Source organism: Mizuhopecten yessoensis, unplaced genomic scaffold (genome assembly GCF_002113885.1).
Source record: "Mizuhopecten yessoensis strain PY_sf001 unplaced genomic scaffold, ASM211388v2 scaffold716031, whole genome shotgun sequence".
In the NCBI taxonomy this organism is placed as follows: Eukaryota; Metazoa; Mollusca; class Bivalvia; order Pectinida; family Pectinidae; genus Mizuhopecten; species Mizuhopecten yessoensis.
Genome location: NW_018479913.1, coordinates 15,161 through 37,629, shown reverse-complemented (window position 1 = coordinate 37,629; position 22,469 = coordinate 15,161). Strand labels below are relative to the sequence as shown.

Genomic DNA, 22,469 nt, shown 5'->3' with positions numbered 1-22,469 from the left:
GTATTTCCAGAAATTCCCATCAGAGTTCTATGTATAGTATAGAACTGAGGACATGTATAGTATAGAACTGAGGACATGCTGATTATCAATGTTAGACGTAACAAAACAAACATAATCATGATTTATTTATTGATTTTCCTACTAAAATCAATGCATGTTAATTCTCATTTTTTCACTTTTCACTTCATTTAAAATTCAGGTTTATTTGTATGGCTGAAATCATCAATTCTGTTGCCATTGATTTTAGTAGGAAAATCAATAAATAAATCATGATTATGTTTGAAAAAAGAACAACCCCCCCCCGCCTCCACCATTGTTTTTTGTTAGCTACAGTAGAACAACAATCATTTGTTCCCTAAATATCCAGAATTTCATTTATTCAAACTTCAGACGTGTCCCCTAATACATAGTTTGCTTTAGTTCTGAGTTTATCTGAGCCATCCTATGTCTTCTTTTTGTGTAAGTTTGGATAAACTTTCTCTGCTGTAGAAGCTTTTCCATGCAAAGATGACTTAGTTTTGAGTGAAAATCGCCGAACAATTATCTGTCCCTATTCTTTTGTTCTAGCAATGATTTCCTGGAGCTAAGGGAGATAACTAGCCTGACCTGGCAAGGTCAGTCCTATGGTTTAATATGTATTGTAATCTCCGTCTATTCTGTTGTAGGTTGCCCTTGTAAGGTGGCCTGGCTAGCTAGCTCAGTCCTATGGTTTGATATTTACGGTAATCTCCGTCTATTCTGTTGTAGGTTGCCCTAGCTAAGGTGGCCTGGTTTGAGGAGCAGAGAAGTGCGAAGCAGACGGCAGTAGAGAAGGCAGTGAAACTGACAGAGACGGAGTGGAAGATAAAGTTAGAGAACTCAGTACAGTCGGAGGTCGACTCTCGCCTACAACAAGGTACAATATTAGATAAAGTTAGAGAACTTGGTACAGTCGGAGATCGACTCTTGTACTACTGGAGTAGCATTATTAGATTGTTTTGGCAGAAATTGTCCCATTCCTCGTTGGATTAGGAAAGATCCTTTGCACAGTCTCACAAAAAAGATAAAGATAATTTTGCCATATTCTCTGACTGCTGTAAATGAATAGTTTTCTTGAAATTAAAAATTCAAATGAAATCTGCTTTGTTTCAATGAACCAAGATAGATGTAGTTCACCACAGGAATAGGCTCTGGTCCAAAAATATTCCAAAAATAAAAAACCCTGAATTCACTTTAATTGTTATGTGCTTGTTACAGCCAAGGAAGAGTGGACAGCTCAGCGCCGTTTGTCATTTGAGAGTGAACTTAAAAAGCAGCTGCAATCAGAACGGGAGGCCATCGAGTCAAAGCTTGCTACTGAGTACACACAGCGCCTCGAAACAGAACGGACAAAGTGGATTGAAGACAATCAATCTGAGATGAGGCGGTCACTAGAGAGGGAGAAGTCGCGGGCCAAGACAAAGACAGAACTGGATGTGGAAACGGCTGTGAAAAAGGAATCTGACAAATGGAAGAAGAAAATGGAAGATGAGGTTAAAAAGAAAGTTGATGAGGAGTCAAAGAGGAAAGTTGAGGAAGAAATGGAGAAGAAAGTTGAGGAACTGAAGAAGAAGATGGATAAGGAATTAGAAGAGAAGGTTGGAATGGAGGTCATATTGAAGTTAGAGGAGGTCAAGGTTGGACTGGAAGAAGAAGTCAGAGCCAGACTAGAGGAAGAGGTCAAGGCCAGGTTAGAGGAAGAGGTCAAGGTTAGGCTGGATGATGCTAGGAAAGACTGGGAGAAAAATAATGAGTTGGAGACACAGAAAAAAATACACAATGAGAAAGAGAAATGGAACCGGAGAAAAAGTAACGAGATTCAGGAACGACTGGAGGAGGTGAGTGCCGTAGTATATATACAGAGGGGGTGTCAACCTGTTTTGTTTAAAGTCTGATTGACAGAAACTTCAGACTTAGATTCGTTGGCCCTTGTGCTTTAAGAACCAATATATTTCTATATTTATCATGATTGAAAAGGTTCAGTTTGTTGAATATAATATTATGTTTCAAGACAAAAAAATGAGAAATAAAATAAGGCTGAACATTTCCTGTATCATAGAAACCCCTCTTTAGGTCATGTCAGAAACACCAATATTAGGTAGTACAGTGTATTACCTGTAGAGGCAACACTATAAGATTGAAGTGCACTCAAGAGAAAAACAGAAATACATATAAAATGCTCTTTTATTTTCTTCCAAAATTATTGTGAGAAGTATAGTGCTTGATACATCAGAGTTGCTGGTGGTTGACTTTATGCACGGTTTTATCATGTGGTGTACCCTGTTAACAGGAGAGGCTGTCTCTAGTTTTATCATGTGGTGTACCCTGTCTCTAGTTTTATCATGTGGTGTACCCTGTTAACAGGAGAGGCTGTCTCTAGTTTTATCATGTGTTGTACCCTGTTAATAGGAGAGGCTGTCTCTAGTTTTATCATGTGGTGTACCTTGTTAACAGGAGAGACTGTCTCTAGTTTTATCATGTGGTGTACCCTGTTAACAGGAGAGGCTGTTTCTACAAGGAGAACAAGAGAAAAACGAGCGGGAGCGACTTGAGAAGGAGCGAGCCAAGTGGGAGAGCACACATCAGGAACAAGTTGTCAAGGAGAAAGCCACATTGATCAGGGAACAGGAGCAGAAGAACATGATGATACTGGAGCAGGCCAAACAGGCCTGGGAGGAGTCGCACGAGCTTAGTGTGGAGAAAATACGCGAGTCAATGGAGGAGCAAACACAGGAGCGCATTTCTGCTGAGGTATTTATCACAACATGTACAGATAGGAGAGATAGGAAAAATCTGTATCAATGGGCAAATAGTGGCTGAGCCTCAGATCTAAAATATCTACTACTGGTATTTATTTCACTTGACAAACAAACACTTGATATCATTGTTATTGACTGTCACATGTCATACCTAAGTTTATGACTCAGTTGTCACAGTAAAACAATAATGAAATTGGGGGGAAAAGATCTACAACCAGGAAGAAAATTTGGTTATATTCGGTAATCTCCTAACATATACCCAGTGGTTGTACCCAGTGGTTGTAAATAGGGTAAAATAGTCAAGTTTGATATAGGGGCTATTAGTTTTATCTGGAAGTCATAGAAATAGGGTTATGAGAAAATATCCAGCAATTAAAAACTTTTCAGTGTTGGACAACTACAGATAATATACTGTAACCATACATTATCCTTCAAAATACAATTGTAGTTTGGTTGTACATTGTACCATTAGTACCAGGAAATCCATTAATACCTAATGAAATTCCTCTTAAAAACCCATTCAAGAAGATTTCATATATTAAACCTACATGTTTTTATATATTTTGACACGTTTAGCCCTTTGTGGAGTTAACTATCTTGTTCAAAGAGGAACAACTGTCTTTTACCAGTGACTATTCTTTGTATGAGACAATTAACGTTGAACAGAATGTTGCTGTTGCATCTCCATAAAATATGGCTGTTTCTCAGGTATCCCTGGCGATAGACGAGGCGCGGACAGACTGGAGTCGGGAGAGGGACCTTGAGGTATCGGCCAATCTCTCCTCCTCAGAACTCTCCAGTAATGTACTCAAAGAGGTAAACCTGAAGGTTTTTATCACAGGCGCCTCTCTTCCATGTAAAGTTAGGTCCTACCTCATTGTCTCAGTACTAGGTCACAATATACTGGCTGTTTCATGAGGCTATTGTAAGTTACAGTTGGACTTGAAAACATTCTAGTTTGCCAGGACTTGGGACAGAAAACATTCTAGTTTGCCAGGACTTGGGACAGAAAACATTCTAGTTTGCCAGGACTTGGGACAGAAAACATTCTAGTTTGCCAGGACTTGGGACAGAAAACATTCTAGTTTGCCAGGACTTGGGACAGAAAACATTCTAGTTTGCCAGGACTTGGGACAGAAAACATTCTAGTTTGCCAGGACTTGGGACAGAAAACATTCTAGTTTGCCAGGACTTGGGACAGAAAACATTCTAGTTTGCCAGGACTTGGGACAGAAAACATTCTAGTTTGCCAGGACTTGGGACAGAAAACATTCTAGTTTGCCAGGACTTGGGACAGAAAACATTCTAGTTTGCCAGGACTTGGGACAGAAAACATTCTAGTTTGCCAGGACTTGGGACAGAAAACATTCTAGTTTGCAAGGACTTGTAGCAGTATGGGTCATTGAGATGCCCCACCATGATAGCAATAAAATTGTGTTGCTATGTAGAAATGGCCAAAATATGGTGTTTTTGGACAGTTAGCATGCAGAAATAAAGCCAAAAAATCCTTTCTAAGAATGAACACTGGTATGACAATGTTTAAGCATGTCAAATATTTATTTGTTTGTTGCATGCGGATGATTTCAGAAATTGAGGAGGGTTTAATTAATTAGCTACAAAATGGCCAATTTTCAACGTTAATAGCAGACAACCAACGATATTCACACATTTTACTACGAATAATGCGGGTCTATACCTCTCTTTGTTATGCCATATCTCCTATACCGGTTGTCAGATGAATTTGAAATTTCATGTTTGTGTACCTTATTTATTCCAGATCATGAATATAAAAATTAAATCTAAATCCCTAGTCCTTTGATGCTTCAAAAAGTAAATGAAAAGTTATTCAGACCTCTTTATCTCTCCTTGACTACTACACCTTGATCTAAAATCTCTAAAACATTTCTGCAGCTGAAATAACTAAAATCTCCCAAAGTCTTTCTAAGGTGTTAATAATGTCATATGTCATTTCTGTGTAGGAGATTGAGGTGCTGAAGTCCCAGAGTGATCGTCTACAGCAGGATCTGAAACAGAGGGAGGAGACCTGGCAAACGGAGCGAGCCGATCTCGCTCGCCTAAAGGATACGGATCGTAAACAGGCGATGGAAGATATACAAGATCAGTGTGAAAGAGACTACAAAAAGTTTACTGCGGAACACCACGACACTCTGACACAGGCGCTGCGAGCTGCACGGGAACAACACACGCGGGAAAAGGTTTGTCTACAGTCATTAACAACACACACAGGAAAGGTTTGTCTACAGTCATTAACCCCACACACAGGAAAGGTTTGTCTACAGTCATTAACCACACACACAGGAAAGGGTTGTCTACAGTCATTAACAACACACACAGGAAAGGTTTTTCTACAGTCATTAACAACACACAAAGGAAAGGTTTGTCTACAGTCATTAACAACACATACAGGAAAGGTTTGTCTTCAGTCATTAACAACACATACAGGAAAGGTTTGTCTTCAGTCATTAACAACACACACAGGAAAGGTTTGTCTTAAGTCATTAACAACACACACAGGAAAGGTTTGTCTACAGTCGTTAACAACACACACAGGAAAGGTTTGTCTACAGTCATTAGCCACACACACAGGAAAGGTTTGTCTACAGTCATCAACCACACACACAGGGAAGGTTTGTCTACAGTCATCAACAACACACACAGGAAAGGTTTGTCTTCAGTCATTAACCACACACACAGGAAAGGTTTGTCTTCAGTCATTAACCACACACACAGGAAAGGTTTGTCTTAGTCATTAACAACACACACAGGAAAGGTTTGTCTTAAGTCATTAACAACACACACAGGAAAGGTTTGTCTTAAGTCATTAACAACACACACAGGAAAGGTTTGTCTACAGTCATTACCCACACACACAGGAAAGGTTTGTCTACAGTCATTAGCCACACACACAGGAAAGGTTTGTCTACAGTCATTAACCCCACACACAGGAAAGGTTTGTCTACAGTCATTAACAACACACACAGTAAAGGTTTGTCTACAGTAATTAACAACACACACAGGAAAGGTTTGTCTACAGTCGTTAACAACACACACAGGAAAGGTTTGTCTACAGTCGTTAACAACACACACAGGAAAGGTTTGTCTACAGTAATTAACAACACACACAGGAAAGGTTTGTCTACAGACATCAACCACACACACAGGAAAGGTTTGTCTACAGTCATTATCAACACACACAGGAAAGGTTTGTCTACAGTCATTAACCACACACACTGGAAAGGTTTGTCTTCAGTCATTAACAACACACACAGGATAGGTTTGTCTACAGTCATTAACAACACACACAGTAAAGGTTTGTCTACAGTAATTAACAACACACACAGGAAAGGTTTGTCTACAATCATTAACAACACACACAGGAAAGGTTTGTCTACAATCATTAACAACACACACAGGAAAGGTTTGTCTACAATCATTAACAACACACACAGGAAAGGTTTGTCTACAGTCGTTAACAACACACACAGGAAAGGTTTGTCTACAGTCGTTAACAACACACATAGGAAAGGTTTGTCTTCAGTCATTAACAACACACACAGGAAAGGTTTGTCTTAAGTCATTAACAACACACACAGGAAAGGTTTGTCTACAGTCATCAACCACACACACAGGAAAGGTTTGTCTACAGTCATCAACAACACACACAGGAAAAGTTTGACCCCGCTGCTCTGAACAGATTAGATAGATAAAATCAGCTATATGCCTGTAATCCCCATCCAGTCTATTCTGGACTTGAGGCAGCAGTAAATGACATCTCAGCTGAAAGGTCAGCCAAGACCTGCTGATCACAGTACACTTCCTCAGTGTCCTCTGAAGGGAGTGCTATGGTAGAGGGCTCTGCATATACATGTTGGTGTGTGTTCTGTGTATAGGAAACAGTCAGAATGGGCATCAATTTGGCATACTATAAAACACGATCCAGTCTTGTCTGGTGTCACAGCCAAGGACTAATATACTTTTCATAAAACTAAGCTATATACATTTTTTTTTCTTCAGAATTTAGTAAAATAAAAGATAGGTGTCCAAGTTCAATCACAAAATTTAAGTAAGTGTCTATGTTTATTAGTGTTGGTCATGCATTCTAAGGGCATGTAGTTTGTCCTATTTTGTGAATCATAATCTTCCCGATTTGGCTTTGAACTATTAAGAACTGTTTGTGGTACCTGTTTTGTAGACGGATCTTGAGAGACGATACGCAGAGGAGATCGAGTCCCTGAAGCAGAAGGAATCCCGTTTACAGGAGAAACTACAGCATCTAGGACTAGAGGAGGTAGAGTTATAGACAGTAGTCTCAGCATCTAAGATTAGAGGAGGTAGAGTTATAGACAGTGAGCACAGCATCTAGGATTAGAGGAGGTAGAGTTATAGACAGTAGTCTCAACATCTAGGATTAGAGGAGGTAGAGTTATAGACAGTAGTCTCAGCATCTAGGATTAGAGGAGGTAGATTTATAGACAGTAGTCTCAGCATCTAGGATTAGAGGAGGTAGAGTTATAGACAGTAATCTCAGCATCTAGGATTAGAGGAGGTAGAGTTATAGACAGTAGTCTCAGCATCTAGGATTAGAGGAGGTAGAGTTATAGACAGTAGTCTCAGCATCTAGGATTAGAGGAGGTAGAGTTATAGACAGTAGTCTCAGCATCTAGGATTAGAGGAGGTAGAGTTATAGACAGTAGTCTCAGCATCTAGGATTAGAGGAGGTAGAGTTATAGACAGTAGTCTCAGCATCTAGGATTAGAGGAGGTAGAGTTATAGACAGTAGTCTCAGCATCTAGGATTAGAGGAGGTAGAGTTATAGACAGTAGTCTCAGCATCTAGGATTAGAGGAGGTAGAGTTATAGACAGTAGTCTCAGCATCTAGGATTAGAGGAGGTAGAGTTATAGACAGTAGTCTCAGCATCTAGGATTAGAGGAGGTAGAGTTATAGACAGTAGTCTCAGCATCTAGGATTAGAGGAGGTAGAGTTATAGACAGTAGTCTCAGCATCTAGGATTAGAGGAGGTAGAGTTATAGACAGTAGTCTCAGCATCTAGGATTAGAGGAGGTAGAGTTATAGACAGTAGTCTCAGCATCTAGGATTAGAGGAGGTAGAGTTATAGACAGTAGTCTCAGCATCTAGGATTAGAGGAGGTAGAGTTATAGACAGTAATCTCAGCATCTAGGATTAGAGGAGGTAGAGTTATAGACAGTAGTCTCAGCATCTAGGATTAGAGGAGGTAGAGTTATAGACAGTAGTCTCAGCATCTAGGATTAGAGGAGGTAGAGTTATAGACAGTAGTCTCAGCATCTAGGATTAGAGGAGGTAGAGTTATAGACAGTAGTCTCAGCATCTAGGATTAGAGGAGGTAGAGTTATAGACAGTAGTCTCAGCATCTAGGATTAGAGGAGGTAGAGTTATAGACAGTAGTCTCAGCATCTAGGATTAGAGGAGGTAGAGTTATAGACAGTAGTCTCAGCATCTAGGATTAGAGGAGGTAGAGTTATAGACAGTAGTCTCAGCATCTAGGATTAGAGGAGGTAGAGTTATAGACAGTAGTCTCAGCATCTAGGATTAGAGGAGGTAGAGTTATAGACAGTAGTCTCAGCATCTAGGATTAGAGGAGGTAGAGTTATAGACAGTAGTCTCAGCATCTAGGATTAGAGGAGGTAGAGTTATAGACAGTAGTCTCAGCATCTAGGATTAGAGGAGGTAGAGTTATAGACAGTAGTCTCAGCATCTAGGATTAGAGGAGGTAGAGTTATAGACAGTAGTCTCAGCATCTAGGATTAGAGGAGGTAGAGTTATAGACAGTAGTCTCAGCATCTAGGATTAGAGGAGGTAGAGTTATAGACAGTAGTCTCAGCATCTAGGATTAGAGGAGGTAGAGTTATAGACAGTAGTCTCAGCATCTAGGATTAGAGGAGGTAGAGTTATAGACAGTAGTCTCAGCATCTAGGATTAGAGGAGGTAGAGTTATAGACAGTAATCTCAGCATCTAGGATTAGAGGAGCTAGAGTTATAGACAGTAGTCTCAGCATCTAGGACTAGAGGAGGTAGAATTATAGACAGTAGTCTCAGCATCTAGGATTAGAGGAGCTAGAGTTATAGACAGTAGTCTCAGCATCTAGGATTAGAGGAGCTAGAGTTATAGACAGTAGTCTCAGCATCTAGGATCAGAGGAGGGTATGTTCCCCCTGGGGGCAGAGGGACGGGGCCAAATAGGGGGAAAATAGGTAAATCTTTAAATATCTTCTTCTTCTCAACCAATAAAAGGATTTTATCCAAATTTGTTCTAGAACATCTTTGGACAAAGGAGCCTCAAGTTTGTATAAACGGAGGATGTGGGCCCTTTTGGGGGCATAGGGGCAGGGCCCAATAGGGGAAATAGAGGATTTGTTTACTCCTAATATACAAGTGAAGGGATTTAAACCAAATGCAGTCTGAAGCATGCTTAGGGACAAAAGAATCAATTTTGTTTAAACTGAGGTGTGTTGACCCCCTTCTTTGGGGCAGATGAGTGGGGCCCATTAGGGGAAATAGACGAAAACTTCTCCTTCTGTACCATTGAAGGGATTTTAACCTAACCAAACATGTTCTAGAGAATCTTTGGGCAAAGGGAATTGAATTTTTATAAATGGAAGATGTGCCCTCCTTCTTGCAACTTTGTTTCTAGTACTCCTTTGATAAACCTGAATGGTACTCAGCAGGTTTTGAATTGAAAAATAAAATACCAGGTGAGCTATTAAGGCCCCTGGGCCTCTTGTATTTAATTCCATTAAAAAAGAAGGACAGGTTTGTTGTACAGAACTTTTTTTCACTGGTACAATCCAGCATTTAGTGTAAAACGATGGGAAAATTGAAAAAAGAAATTAGTGAAATTTCATTCATAGTCACAAAATTGGAGAAACCTGCAGACTAGTGATGATAAAGAATAGACGTGTGATTACATGACAATCCTTATATAGTAACTTCGTGTGTTTCAGCCCACGTACCACAGACCGACTGAGAAAGAGCGTGAAATGTTTGAAAAAGAGAAGTGGCGGCTGGAACAGGAAGTGCAGGAGAGAGATGCATTGTTGGAGCAAGCTGACTTTCACCTTTCACAGGAAGTGGAGAAACTGCGTGGAGAGCTTGAGTCTGCGTACCAGCGGAGGCTTGAGGCAGAGACGGCCAGCCTGCAACAGAAGTTTGATCTGGAGTGTAATCGCCCAGATCAACGGGAGAAAGTGATAGATAAAACCGCTGTGTTGGAAACTGAAATCAAAAAGCTGAAAGATGAAAATAACAAAATCTGTAAGGAAAAGCAAAATCTTGTTTTGGAACTTGAAACTTTAAAAATTGAAAATCAAAAGATTTTAGTAGAGTTGCTTGCCCTTAGAACTGACAAGGAGGTTGGTATTGAAGAAAACAACAAAGTAAAGACTGAGGTTCAGAAGGTGAAGGCACAAATGTTCGAGGAGACCAAGCGGTATGTGAAGGAAGTTCAGGATTTAAATTCAAAGATGGCTGAACAGTCTAAAGTACTGCGTGAGTTTCAGGCTCAAAGGGAGGAACTGTCGTCTGCCAAGGTGGTGTGTCAGACACTGGTCAATAAAAACGAGTCCCTCCTGGCTGAGAAACAGTCGTTAATGGAAGAGAGAGAGAAAATACTCAATGAGATGGACAGTATAAAGAGTGAGAATGAAGACCTAAGCAAGCTCAAGTTTGAGATCGAGAAGCTTCACATAGAGGCGGAAGTGTTCACAAAGCTGCGCGCGGAGGTAGAACGACTGGAGACAGAGAACGAACAGATCAGTCATCTTCGGGCAAATGTGGATCGACTTGAGGCTGAAAATGCCGGCATGAATAAGCTCAGGGCAAAGGTGGCCAGGCTGGAGGCTGAGACTAACACAATGAGTCAGCTGAAGGTTGAGGTCGCACGACTTCAGGCGGAGAACACTAACATCACTGCCCTGAGGGCTGAGATGGAACGACTTCAGACCGAGGTCGAGGAGGTCAACAAACTAAGGTTCGAGGTACAGAAGTTAGAGAAGGAGAAGGAAGGCCTGGCTAGTCTAGAGACCGAGATTGAACGCCTGACATCTGAGGTTGAGAACGTTAGTAAGCTTAGGTCAGAGATAGAGAGGTTACAGGTCGAGATGAAAAAGCACCAGGACAAGATCACCAAGGTCGAGGATGAGAAGAGTCGTCTGGTGGAGAACATCCGAGGCATGGAATCTGCATATCGTCGCGACATGGTCAGTCAGAAACAGCGTCAGGAGGACACCAACAACAGACTGAGGCAAGCAGAAAAACACCTGACTGACGCCAAACAGCACTACAGGTAAGTTACAACACTACAACACTACAGGTAGGTTACAACACTACAGGTAAGTTAAAACACGACAACACTACAGGTAGGTTACAACACTACAACACTACAGGTAGGTTACAACAATACAACACAGCAGGTAGGTTACAACACAACAACATACAGGTAGGTTACAACCCTACAACACTACAGGTAGGTTAAAACACTACAACACTACAGGCAGGTTACAACACTACAGGTAGCAGTTATGACACTACAGGTAGGTTACAACACTATAACACTACAGGTAGGTTAAAACACTACAACACTACAGGTAGGTTACACCACTACAGGTGTGTTACATCACTACAGGTAGGTTACAACACTACAGATATGTTACAACACTACAGGTAGGTTACAACACTACAGATATGTTACAAAACTACAGGTATGTTAAAACACTACAACACTACAGGTATGTTAAAACACTACAACACTACAGGTAGGTTACAGCACTACAACACTACAGGTATGTTACAACACTACAGGTAGGTTACAAAACTGCAGGTAGGTTACACTGCAGGTAGGTTACAACACTACAACACTACAGGTAGGTTACAACACTACAATACTACATGTAGGTTACAACACTACAACACTACAGGTAGGTTACAACACTACAACACTACAGGTAGCAGTTACAACACTACAGGTAGACTACAACACTACAGGTGTGTTACAACACTACAACACTACAGGTAGCAGTTACAACACTACAGGTAGGTTACAACACTACAGGTAGGTTACTACACTACAGGTAGATTACAACACTACAACACGACAGGTAAGTTATAACACTACAACGCTACAGGTAGGTTACAACACTACAGGTAGGTTATAACACTACAACACTACAGGTGTGTTACAACACTACAGGTAGGTTATAACACTACAACACTACAGGTGTGTTACAACACTACAACACTACAGGTATGTTACAACACTACAGGTATGTAGTCCCATTGTAAATTGCTTTATAGACGATGTAACTGATTTAAGTTATACTACTATAACTCTTAAAATGCTGCTCAGTTCTTATGTTTACATGTTTAGCATTGTCTATGCATGTATACAATATGAAACACTCATTTGTGCATTTGTATTCAATAAAAATAAGACCCATAACTAAATCACAAATTAGAATCACAATGTCAATTTGTATACATGGCCCAGCCAAAATGAATTAAGCTAATTGAAAATATGCCTGTAAATAAAATATTGATACCTAAAAAATGGTTTGAATTTGGTTAAAAAATCATTTAACCTAAACTATTGGTGATTATAACAGGGGGCCTACACATATATATGTTACTTGGCTCAGGTACTTCTGTCAGTTTCAACCACACACATGTCTGCCATGTGACAAGGCTATTTTAGGTGACAGGTCGAGTTACTCATCACAGATTATTTCGTTTCCATCACCTGACCTTTCTTGACGATCAGCTGATAATACAGACAGTAAAAGACACATTATCGCAGGAGAAATGTAATAAGAATAATACACCATAGACAAACATGTCGTCAGTGAATTCTACATACACTGTGCAAATATTAATTTCATGAGAAAAACATGTACATAACACTGTTATATCAAGCCTGGTGAGAGTAAATGTGCCCCAGTTCCCTTAATTGAGAAATCTACAATGTGTAATGTACATTTCATTCCTCTTTCTGCTTAGGTCTCAGATTGACAAGCTGAAGAAATCGCTGGAGATGGAGAACAGCATGGCTATGGAGACCATGAAGAACAAGATGGTGGACATGCAGAAAGCCCACCTCGTGGCGCTCGACGCAATGAAGAAACAGTTCCGGTCGCAGGTGGAGGGCATGAGGTTAAAGGTCAACGAGGAACAACCTCAGAAAGACATCAACTCCATAGAAGTACAGGTACTAAACAAACTAATGTCTTAAATGCACTTCTAGACTAGGAAGAATGGTCTTAAAAGGCCCTCAACTTTGCAGAAGTATACTGGTACTGAGGAGAAGCATTCCCTCCAACATGAATTAATAATGTCATAAATGTACTTCTAGATGAAGTAACACTATCAGAACCCTTCTAGACATGCTTATTTTGTCACTAGATTGATGTTAGTGTAATGGCCAACAGTGTGTCTTCTATATGATTGGGAAAGCATTTCTACTATGGGATCCAGCTTTGTAATTTGAGACAGGAAAGTCTGTCTTGGTATTTGTATGTTAAAATCTGGTTAGATATTTTCACACAAAAAATCAGGATTGATTTGGCATTGCTTTTTAATATTCATACAAAACCCCCTAGGCCCTGATTTTCCTTGACAGAATCCCTTTAGAACATCTTTAATAGAGTACATTGTTACTGTAATTTGAGGTCTTTGCTAATTATGTAATTTGACTGGTTTTTTCAGACTGACTCTGAGGACGATGAGCAAGGTGTGATGGAACTTAGGGAGCAGTACCTAGATACAGTCAACAAGATAAAAGGTCAGGGCAGCTAACTCTACATCAGAGGTGTATAAACTCCACAGGGGAAATAACTCTTCACAAATAGAATACATCAACCCCCACATTTATCAGATGTTTTGTCTTACCTTGTGCACTTCTATATGAAAAAACATCCAGATTATGTCTCAAGATTGAAAATTCTGAATACACTCTTACCTACTGTATAATGTAAAAGTTCCTCTGCTAAGATTTATGATTCTTTTTAGTCATACAGGAACTGCTAGTATAAATGCAATGAATTTACAAACTCCTTGGTCTTAGCCAACTTACTCACCATGAAAGGCAGCAATATAGTAAAAGGTTCATGTAATGTTATAGCTCAAATAAACTACAACTAGGGATTATATATAACCAAGGTTGGGCTGTGGTGGAGGTTATTTTGAATCTATGATAAATCAGCGATTTATGTTAGTTGATGTGATTGAAAACAATATTGATTTATAGATGATATTAGTATGAGCCCCTGATAATGTGTTATAAATGATATTAGTATGAGCCCCTGATAATGTGTTATAGATGATATTAGTATGAGTCCCTGATAATGTGTTATAGATGATATTAGTATGAGCCCTGATAATGTGTTATAGATGATATAAGTATGAGCCCTGATAATGTGTGATAGATGATATTAGTATGAGCCCCTGATAATGTGTTGTAGATGATATTAGTATGAGCCCCTGATAATGTGTTATAGATGATATTAGTATGAGTCCCTGATAATGTGTTATAGATGATATTAGTATTAGCCTCTGATAATGTGTTATAGATGATATTAGTATGAGCCCCTGATAATGTGTTATAGATGATGTTATGCGACACATCACAGAGACCAATATGCGAGCAGCGGAGACGGTCCGGTGTGAGATGGCTCAAGAACGCAACACTACGCTCTCCGAACTCAAGCGGATCTACATGGAGAATGTTCGCAAAATACTACAAAACGAAATCATGGGGTAGGTGTTCTTATACAACAACTGCAGGAAAAATCATATTTCGTTATTTTGGAAAGTACCATAGATTGCCAACATTTTTGGTTTCATTTTCAAACCTGATGGTTTAAACTTTTGACCTTAAACTGACCGAACGAAAAAGGTATGGGGTCACCTGCCCGACCACATGGGTTTTCTCCAGGTGCTCTTGTTTTCTTCCAATTAAATTATTAAATTTTAGTTTACTGTTTGATAAACTAGTACTATAATGATACATGTTTTCATCAGTGTGGTAAAATTGTATCCATCATGAATCCAGTATAAAGATATATATCTACATTTAGGAGTTTTTGATGATATTTTTCAGAGCCAACATTGAAGCCAAGCTTGCTGATATTGAGCAGGCTTTGGATGTCATCTCTTTTGATAAACCACTGTCAAGGTCAACGAGTCCACGGTCATCAAGGTCATCTACACCGACCCCAACAAGAGAAGTTGAGGGGTCACACATACATGAATCCCAGGGGTCGAGGGTCAATAATGGTGTATACAGTGGATCAGTCAGTAACGTTGACCAGACACGGACTCCCAGGGGTGTACAGACTGACCGTTTCGGTGTACAGACTGACCGTTTCGGTGTACAGACTGACCGTTTCGGTGTACAGACTGACCGTCGCTCACATAATGGGTACAGCTCAGTGAATACACCAGTCAATACCCACACTGATGAATCATACGGTACCCAGCGTGGGATTATTCGCAACAACCGAGCACCCGCCGATCAAACCCACAGTGGGCACACATCAGAACATCCTCACAATAGCCGTTCTTCACAACGCCCTCAAAGTGCACGGACTGTAGACCGCCATAACAATGGGTCAATGCTTCCCCCTAAAGATAGAATTCCTGCTCCACGGGGCCAGACTAAGGAAGTAACATTGAGTCGTGCCCTGGAGGAGCGTCACAGTCGTACTAGGAGTTTACCGGGCTCGCGTATCAATGGTAAACACAAGCTAGTCAGCTTCCGTACTGTATCTCCCATCTCCTCCAGTGACAACTCCGACCCAGAGTCATTCATCACCACGCGCCGACGCCAGACTGACCATAGTGATCATCATAACAAATTGCCAAGCAGATTTCTATCTCCGTCCAACGAACACCGATCATCTTCATCCAACTCTTCCTTTGTGGCTGTTGACCCACGTCCCCAGAATACACAACATCACGGCAATGTGTCCCTGTATAAGACCGTGTCGGAGCCAGAACTCGGGACAGACCAGCCGCGTACTGACTACCGCTTCAGTAATTACAAGTACACTTCCCTCAGGGATGGCCTAGCGAAATACCGTTCACCTTCTCCCATCAAGGACAGCACAAGTGCCTCACATGATGACCTTCGGGCAATCACTGACCCTGAGCTGGAAGTGTTGGAACGCAAGGCCTATAGCATTGATGTTGGTCTAAACACATTAGGGTTGGACCGCACGTCACCTCGTAAGTTCAATCCCTCCCCAGAACGCCTCAACACCAGTAATCACGATGCTGGCGAGTCTCCCGTGGGCACACCAAGAAGAGGTCAAAAGGTTACGGAGAAAAGGTCGCAAAGTTCGGGTCCAAGAAGTCGTGAGGTCACCAAATCTGCACCCTGGGATATTGAAAAACGTTACAATAGTTACCGATACCAACAGCCTGTGAAACATTTGGTAGAGAAATACCAGGGTTTGAGTATAAAAGACTAGAGTATTGTCAGACAGGAATCACTAGATGATTAATCAGTTTGGTAGAGAAGTACCAGGGTTTGTGTATCAAAGACTAGAGTATTGTCAGACAGGAATCACTAGATGATTGATCAGTTTGGTAGAGAAGTGCCAGGGTTTAGGTATCAAAGACTAGAGTATTTTCAGACAGGAATCACTAGATGATTGATCAGTTTGGTAGAGAAGTGCCAGGGTTTGAGTATCAAAGACTAGAGTATTGTCAGACAGGAATCACTAGATGATTGATCAGTTTGCTGTTTAAATACCTTTGTTGGGTAGTCAGTACCTAAATATATGTCTTCCGTTACCAGTCATCTCTGTTAACATTATAAGTTGTTTTAAGACTGTTGATGTTCAGTAAAACAAATGAAGATATTCCTTTAGATTAGTTGTGAATAAGTGATCATTGAATTCAAAGATTTAGACTCATTTTTAAGAAGGTTTGGTCCCAGATTTGTAATTGTACCAGTAAGAAGGGAAGTAAGATCTAAGTAGTCGTATCGTAACTAGACGAGTAGGTAAGTGCTGGTTCTAGTTAATTAGCCACAGTATATGTAGGATTAACCGTAGGACAATTGTAGACTGTAGACTTTATATATACGCGGTATTAGTGGCAGTAGGTCCATGATATATGTAAGGATGTGTTGAGGCAGAAATGTGTAAGTCTGACAAATGATTTAACAGATTGCTCTGTTACCAGTGTAAATATTTAGAGGAAACGTCTGTGATATATACATAGTTATTTTTCGGTTTTCAAATGTTTGTATGGAGACTTTAAGTTTAATACATCAAGTCAAATTATAAAGTTGATTATTTTTCTGAAGGTGAATGTGACATAGGAGCATATTCAGTGTGTTTTTGTAGTAGTGAATTGTTTGAGTCCCAGAAAATACTTATTCAATTTTCTTTTCAATTTTTTTCTTTAAATATTGGAGTTTGATGTGCCTGTAATAAGCACAATATATATCAATATGAAGCTTTCCAATATCCAAGGTACATAACTCTCACACTACTAGTAAAAAGGAATGACATAACTCTCACACTACTAGTAAAAAGGAAGGTACATAACTCTCACACTACTAGTAAAAAGGAAGGTACATAACTCTCACACTACTAGTAAAAAGGAACATATTTGGTTTTCATGGAATGTTATTCTGTCTTCAATATTAATATTATGAGTATTTTTGTTAGGTCTATATAGCTATATCTATAGAACATGATACCAGGCTTCAGTAGAGGTTATCTAGCTGGTCCTATACTATGTGTTATAGACGGCCAGTCAGCTGATCAATCTGCCAATGTGTGATGGCATTCTCTTGTTTCCATTGTCAGGCCACACTTATTAGTATAGAGATTCCTCACTTAACTTCTAACATGAAGATATTCTTTGCATTTAAATTGAAGAATTATAAAAAAAAATAGAATTATATTTCCTGTTACATATATTCTTGCCAACTTTTTTCACTTCCATAGGGGAGATTCTGCATGCTCAATAACCCCCCCTAGAGACAAAATGGCCCTATAAATGACATATTTTGAGTTCTTTCAGATGAAATCATACGATCTTAAAATATAGGAACAGTTCCTACATGTTTATGTTGAGTGCTAGCCTGATCACTATTGTTGGCATGGTACATGTAAGTTACAACACTGTCATGTAATGTAAGGAAATGTTTCTCTGTCTTCTGGTAGCCATGTTAGGCTAGATCAAATGGATTACTTACTTCTTAGCTCTTTTCTAGAACTAAATCTTAATTAAGGCGATGATTTCACTATGATTAATAGCATTCTGCTTCATTTTTGTGTTGAAGAAATTTTTTCATTGCTTGCAAGCTCCATTTTTCAAGAACAATTCTTCATTTTGATGTGTTTTTGTCTATAATTCATTGGCAACAGGACGGGTTTGCAGTCTTGCCATACAAATCAAACAAGAAAACAATGAATTAGCGTAGTACAATGTTGTATTTTAAATTCTGTGTGAATATCATGTTAAACGGTGCAGTATTGGTGTATATGCATATTACTGGTGCAGAACATGTAAACATCTAATCAAACATATCAACATGTCACATTCTATTGCCCCCTCCCCCTGCCTGTAACATAAGGACCAAATCTAGACTTATAGCACTGTGGGCGGACAACCAAGGACCTGGTGATTGTTAGTACCTTGATTGTCTACCTTATTATTAACCTTGTAATGCCCAGATGTTCATTTGTTTTACAAAGCTTTTCACTGATAACATCATAGCAGTTTGTGTACCAAAACTTGAAATTCTTCTTTATGAATACTTAAAATTCTCTTTACAGACACTTTTGAAAAACCATTGAAAACTGTCTTTTTACATCAATGTCCTCAGATGTTTCCAGCCTTGGTAACTAGGTCACACTCCTACCCACTCCTACACACATATAAAGGGAGACCACCTCTACTTACCCTGTACACACCGACACACATATAAAGGGAGACCACCTCTACTTACCCTGTACACACTGACACACATATAAAGGGAGACAACCCCTACTTACCCTGCACACACCGACACACATATAAAGGGAGACCCCCTCTACTTATCCTGAACACACCGACACACATATAAAGGGAGACCACCCCTGCTTACCCTGTACACACCGACACACATATAAAGGGAGACCACCTCTACTTCCCCTGTACACCCCGACACACTTATAAAGGGAGACCACCCCTACTTACCCTGTACACACTGACACACATATAAAGGGAGACAACCCCTACTTACCCTACCCACACAGACACACATATAAAGGGAGACCACCTCTACTTACCCTGTACACACTGACACACATATAAAGGGAGACAACCCCTACTTACCCTGCACACACCGACACACATACAGAGGGAGACAACCCCCTACTTACCCTGCACACACCGACACACATACAAAGGGAGACCACCCCCTACTTACCCTGCACACACCGACACACATATAAAGGGAGACCACCCCTACTTACCCTGTACACACCGACACACATATAAAGGGAGACCACCCCTACTTACCCTGCACACACTGACACACATATAAAGGGAGACCACCCCTACTTACCCTGTACACACCGACACACATATAAAGGGAGACCACCCCTACTTACCCTGCACACACCGACACACATATAAAGGGAGACCACCCCTACTTACGCTGCACACACTAACACACATATAAAGGGAGACCACCCCTACTTACCCTGTACACACCGACACACATACAAAGGGAGACCACCCCTACTTACCCTGCACACACTAACACACATATAAAGGGAGACCACCCCTACTTACCCTGTACACACCGATACACATACAAAGGGAGACAACCCCTACTTACCCTGTACACACCGACACACATATAAAGGGAGACCACCCCTACTTACCCTGTACACACCGACACACATACAAAGGGAGACCACCCCTACTTACCCTACCCACACAGACACACAAAGGGAGACAACCCCTACTTACCCTGCACACACCAACACGCACATTGATATAAAGACCTCTAACTGTAGTTGAGTAAAATCCGTCCTTTATATCTTTATGACCTCAGGTGTTATAGTAACTGTAAACATGTATATTTTTGTGGTACTTTTATTTTACCACATTTCACGCTTTGATTATTGCACTAAATTATGATGTGTCAATCAAAGATCTTGAATATATTATTCATTATTGCATATTGTTGGTTGTGCTTATTCATCAATAGGCCAACCTGTTAAAATTTGATAATGTGCTAAAATATTTGAGTGCGCTAAAATAAGTACATTTAGAGTATAACAAAAATGTTTCCGTCCATTTTACACAGTGATTATATAGTGTGTATTTGTCCGTTGTATAGTGTCCAATGTTTAATTTCTAACACTGTAATTATTTGTCAGCTTCATGAAATACTCCTATACAGAAAATCGTACTGCTCGTCAATATAGGCGTGTCTGCTGTGTAAGTTACTCGTCAATAGAGGCGTGTCTGCTGTGTAAGTTAATTACACAATTCTAGCTGTACTACATTGCTGTCATGTGATACAAAGTAAAACAGTGCTACACTGCCACTATTTGTCACAATTTCATCAACAACATTTTAGTGAAGGAGTCTAATGAAATAATCCTTTAAAACAATAAAGGAGAAAGTATGGGCAGCTTAACCATGTTTTACTTGTAGACTTGAGAGAATAGATTTATTTATGAAGTACTTTTATAAACATCTGCATGATGCAGTTAAATTATCTTAATTAGCAATCTCCAGTTCCACAAATCTTTTGCTGAAATGTATTTCAATTATTTATGTAGTCAAACCTTGGCATTTTTGAGTTGGTGTTTCCTAAATATGTGGCATTTCGTTTTGTTAGTAGTCATGAGTTGTCTCCCTTAGAGTTAATTTATTAGTATAGATCCTCACAAAAAGTAGACGGTGTGGTGTGATAGAACACCACTCCTAACGGGTCAAGGTCAACACACCAGGCCTAGGCTTGATGAGCAGGATATTTCACCCTGACTGCTCCAGTCAGCCCAGCTGTAGTCTGCTGGAGAGTTCTCCGTTGATGAACAGTTGTGTCAGGGAACTCATTTCGAAGGGGAGGTAAATACACAAGTCACAAGTACCTCCCTGGTAATTTCGACTTTACTCCAATCCTGGCTAAATGGTTAGATAATTTGATCTCAGCCACTGATTAGTTACTTGGGATGGTAAAACCTAAATCAAACTCAATTAAACATGGTTATCCCAGTGAGTCTAAACAGTGACTTTGTGAGATTAATAGAATCTCTTTGGGGGTGAGATAGGGGAATCTCAACTTGAGGGAGGAGATTAAGTTGCCAAACACAAGGCTGTGCCGAGTGTTTGGCATCTTAGGAATCTTTCCCTGAGGATTGTCTTGAGATTCCCCTCTCTCACCCTCAAGGGGATGATCATGAAGATTCTTTTTCTCTTACTCTGTTGATGTGACGTCATTGTATTGTTGATGTGACATCATACCATTGTTATGAATAGGGAAATCCCTCTGTCTCGACCCTAGGGTGAGACAAGGAAATCTCACATCGGTAAAGGTGGCGGATACACCTGTCCAGGGTAAGAGAAAAGAACTGTTTTTAACTTTAAGAGTCAGGAGGCCAAACTGGACTCCGGGTAGATTGTCTCCTTACAGTATGTAGGAGAACAACCCAAAGTGAGTTTAACAATGTTAAACTAGGCTCAATGAGCAGAGTGGCTTAGTACATGTTAGTTATAAACTAATCTCAAATACCTGACCTTCTATAGGAGTAAATACCTGATTTCAGTTTCAAATGAATGAGTTAACCGAGTTCAGCAAACATCCTTGTATTAGACTGAGCTTGAGGACCCTTGAGGGAGTATGTGAGACTAGACAAGGGTCAATGACCAGAGTGACACTGATATTGTGTTTAGTATAACACAGAACCACCAACTCCAGAATGTACAGGCTTCACTGTATACATGACACAAAACAAAATGTGTGTAACTCGAAACTGCATATTTCAATGATGATAATATAATAATTGTTTCAATATTTTTGTTATGTCACCACTCTCATGATGATTGACAGAAATTGAAAACATAATGATGGCACAGATAGAACTTCAGACGTATCATTATTTGTTTATATGTAAATTATTTATTTGTATATTTGTATATGATGATGTCACCCACAGATCCACATTATAATAAAACTCTATATACAGATCTGTGTAACTGTTATGTGTGAGTGCTGTGAAACTAAGGGATGGATTTCCCCAACATTGAAAACGTTTTTAAAAGTATCCATCTCTATAAATGGTGTTTTGGGGGGAAACAATGTTTTTGAAAGGAGAAATATGTAGGTACAAAAGAACTGTCAAATGAAATCTTCTAAATCATGTGTTTTAATACAATTAGATATACCAAAATTATAGAAATGTTGGTCTGAAAAGTATGAAGTTGGAAGGAAATATGTAGATGTGAATAAAAAGAACAACGAACCAATTATATTCTACCACTAGTACTATAGTGACCTATTATGTAATGCAGAGAGTATACTAGCTATATATAGGAGGTCACGAGATCTAGTTAATGGGAACTTGGTTCACCTGACAACCCCGGCAGGCNTTGTATTGAATATGGCAATTTATCATATTCATTAA

General features: G+C 39.8%; 1 protein-coding gene across 2 annotated transcripts in view; it reads left to right on the top strand.

Moving 5' to 3' along the window:
* The window catches only part of LOC110441561 (trichohyalin-like), a 92,260-nt gene extending 70,939 nt beyond the window's left edge, over nucleotides 1–21,321 (top strand). For both annotated transcript variants that reach the window (XM_021484745.1, XM_021484746.1), the window contains exons 17-27: nucleotides 748–895; nucleotides 1,237–1,856; nucleotides 2,518–2,769; nucleotides 3,486–3,593; nucleotides 4,757–4,993; nucleotides 6,991–7,086; nucleotides 9,780–11,119; nucleotides 12,826–13,033; nucleotides 13,531–13,606; nucleotides 14,430–14,580; nucleotides 14,924–21,321. In XM_021484745.1, the coding sequence (XP_021340420.1) occupies nucleotides 748–895; nucleotides 1,237–1,856; nucleotides 2,518–2,769; nucleotides 3,486–3,593; nucleotides 4,757–4,993; nucleotides 6,991–7,086; nucleotides 9,780–11,119; nucleotides 12,826–13,033; nucleotides 13,531–13,606; nucleotides 14,430–14,580; nucleotides 14,924–16,295 (4,608 nt within the window). In that variant the 3' untranslated portion in view covers nucleotides 16,296–21,321. The remainder of the gene's footprint in view (nucleotides 1–747; nucleotides 896–1,236; nucleotides 1,857–2,517; nucleotides 2,770–3,485; nucleotides 3,594–4,756; nucleotides 4,994–6,990; nucleotides 7,087–9,779; nucleotides 11,120–12,825; nucleotides 13,034–13,530; nucleotides 13,607–14,429; nucleotides 14,581–14,923) is intronic.
* The last annotated feature ends 1,148 nt before the right edge of the window (nucleotides 21,322–22,469 follow it).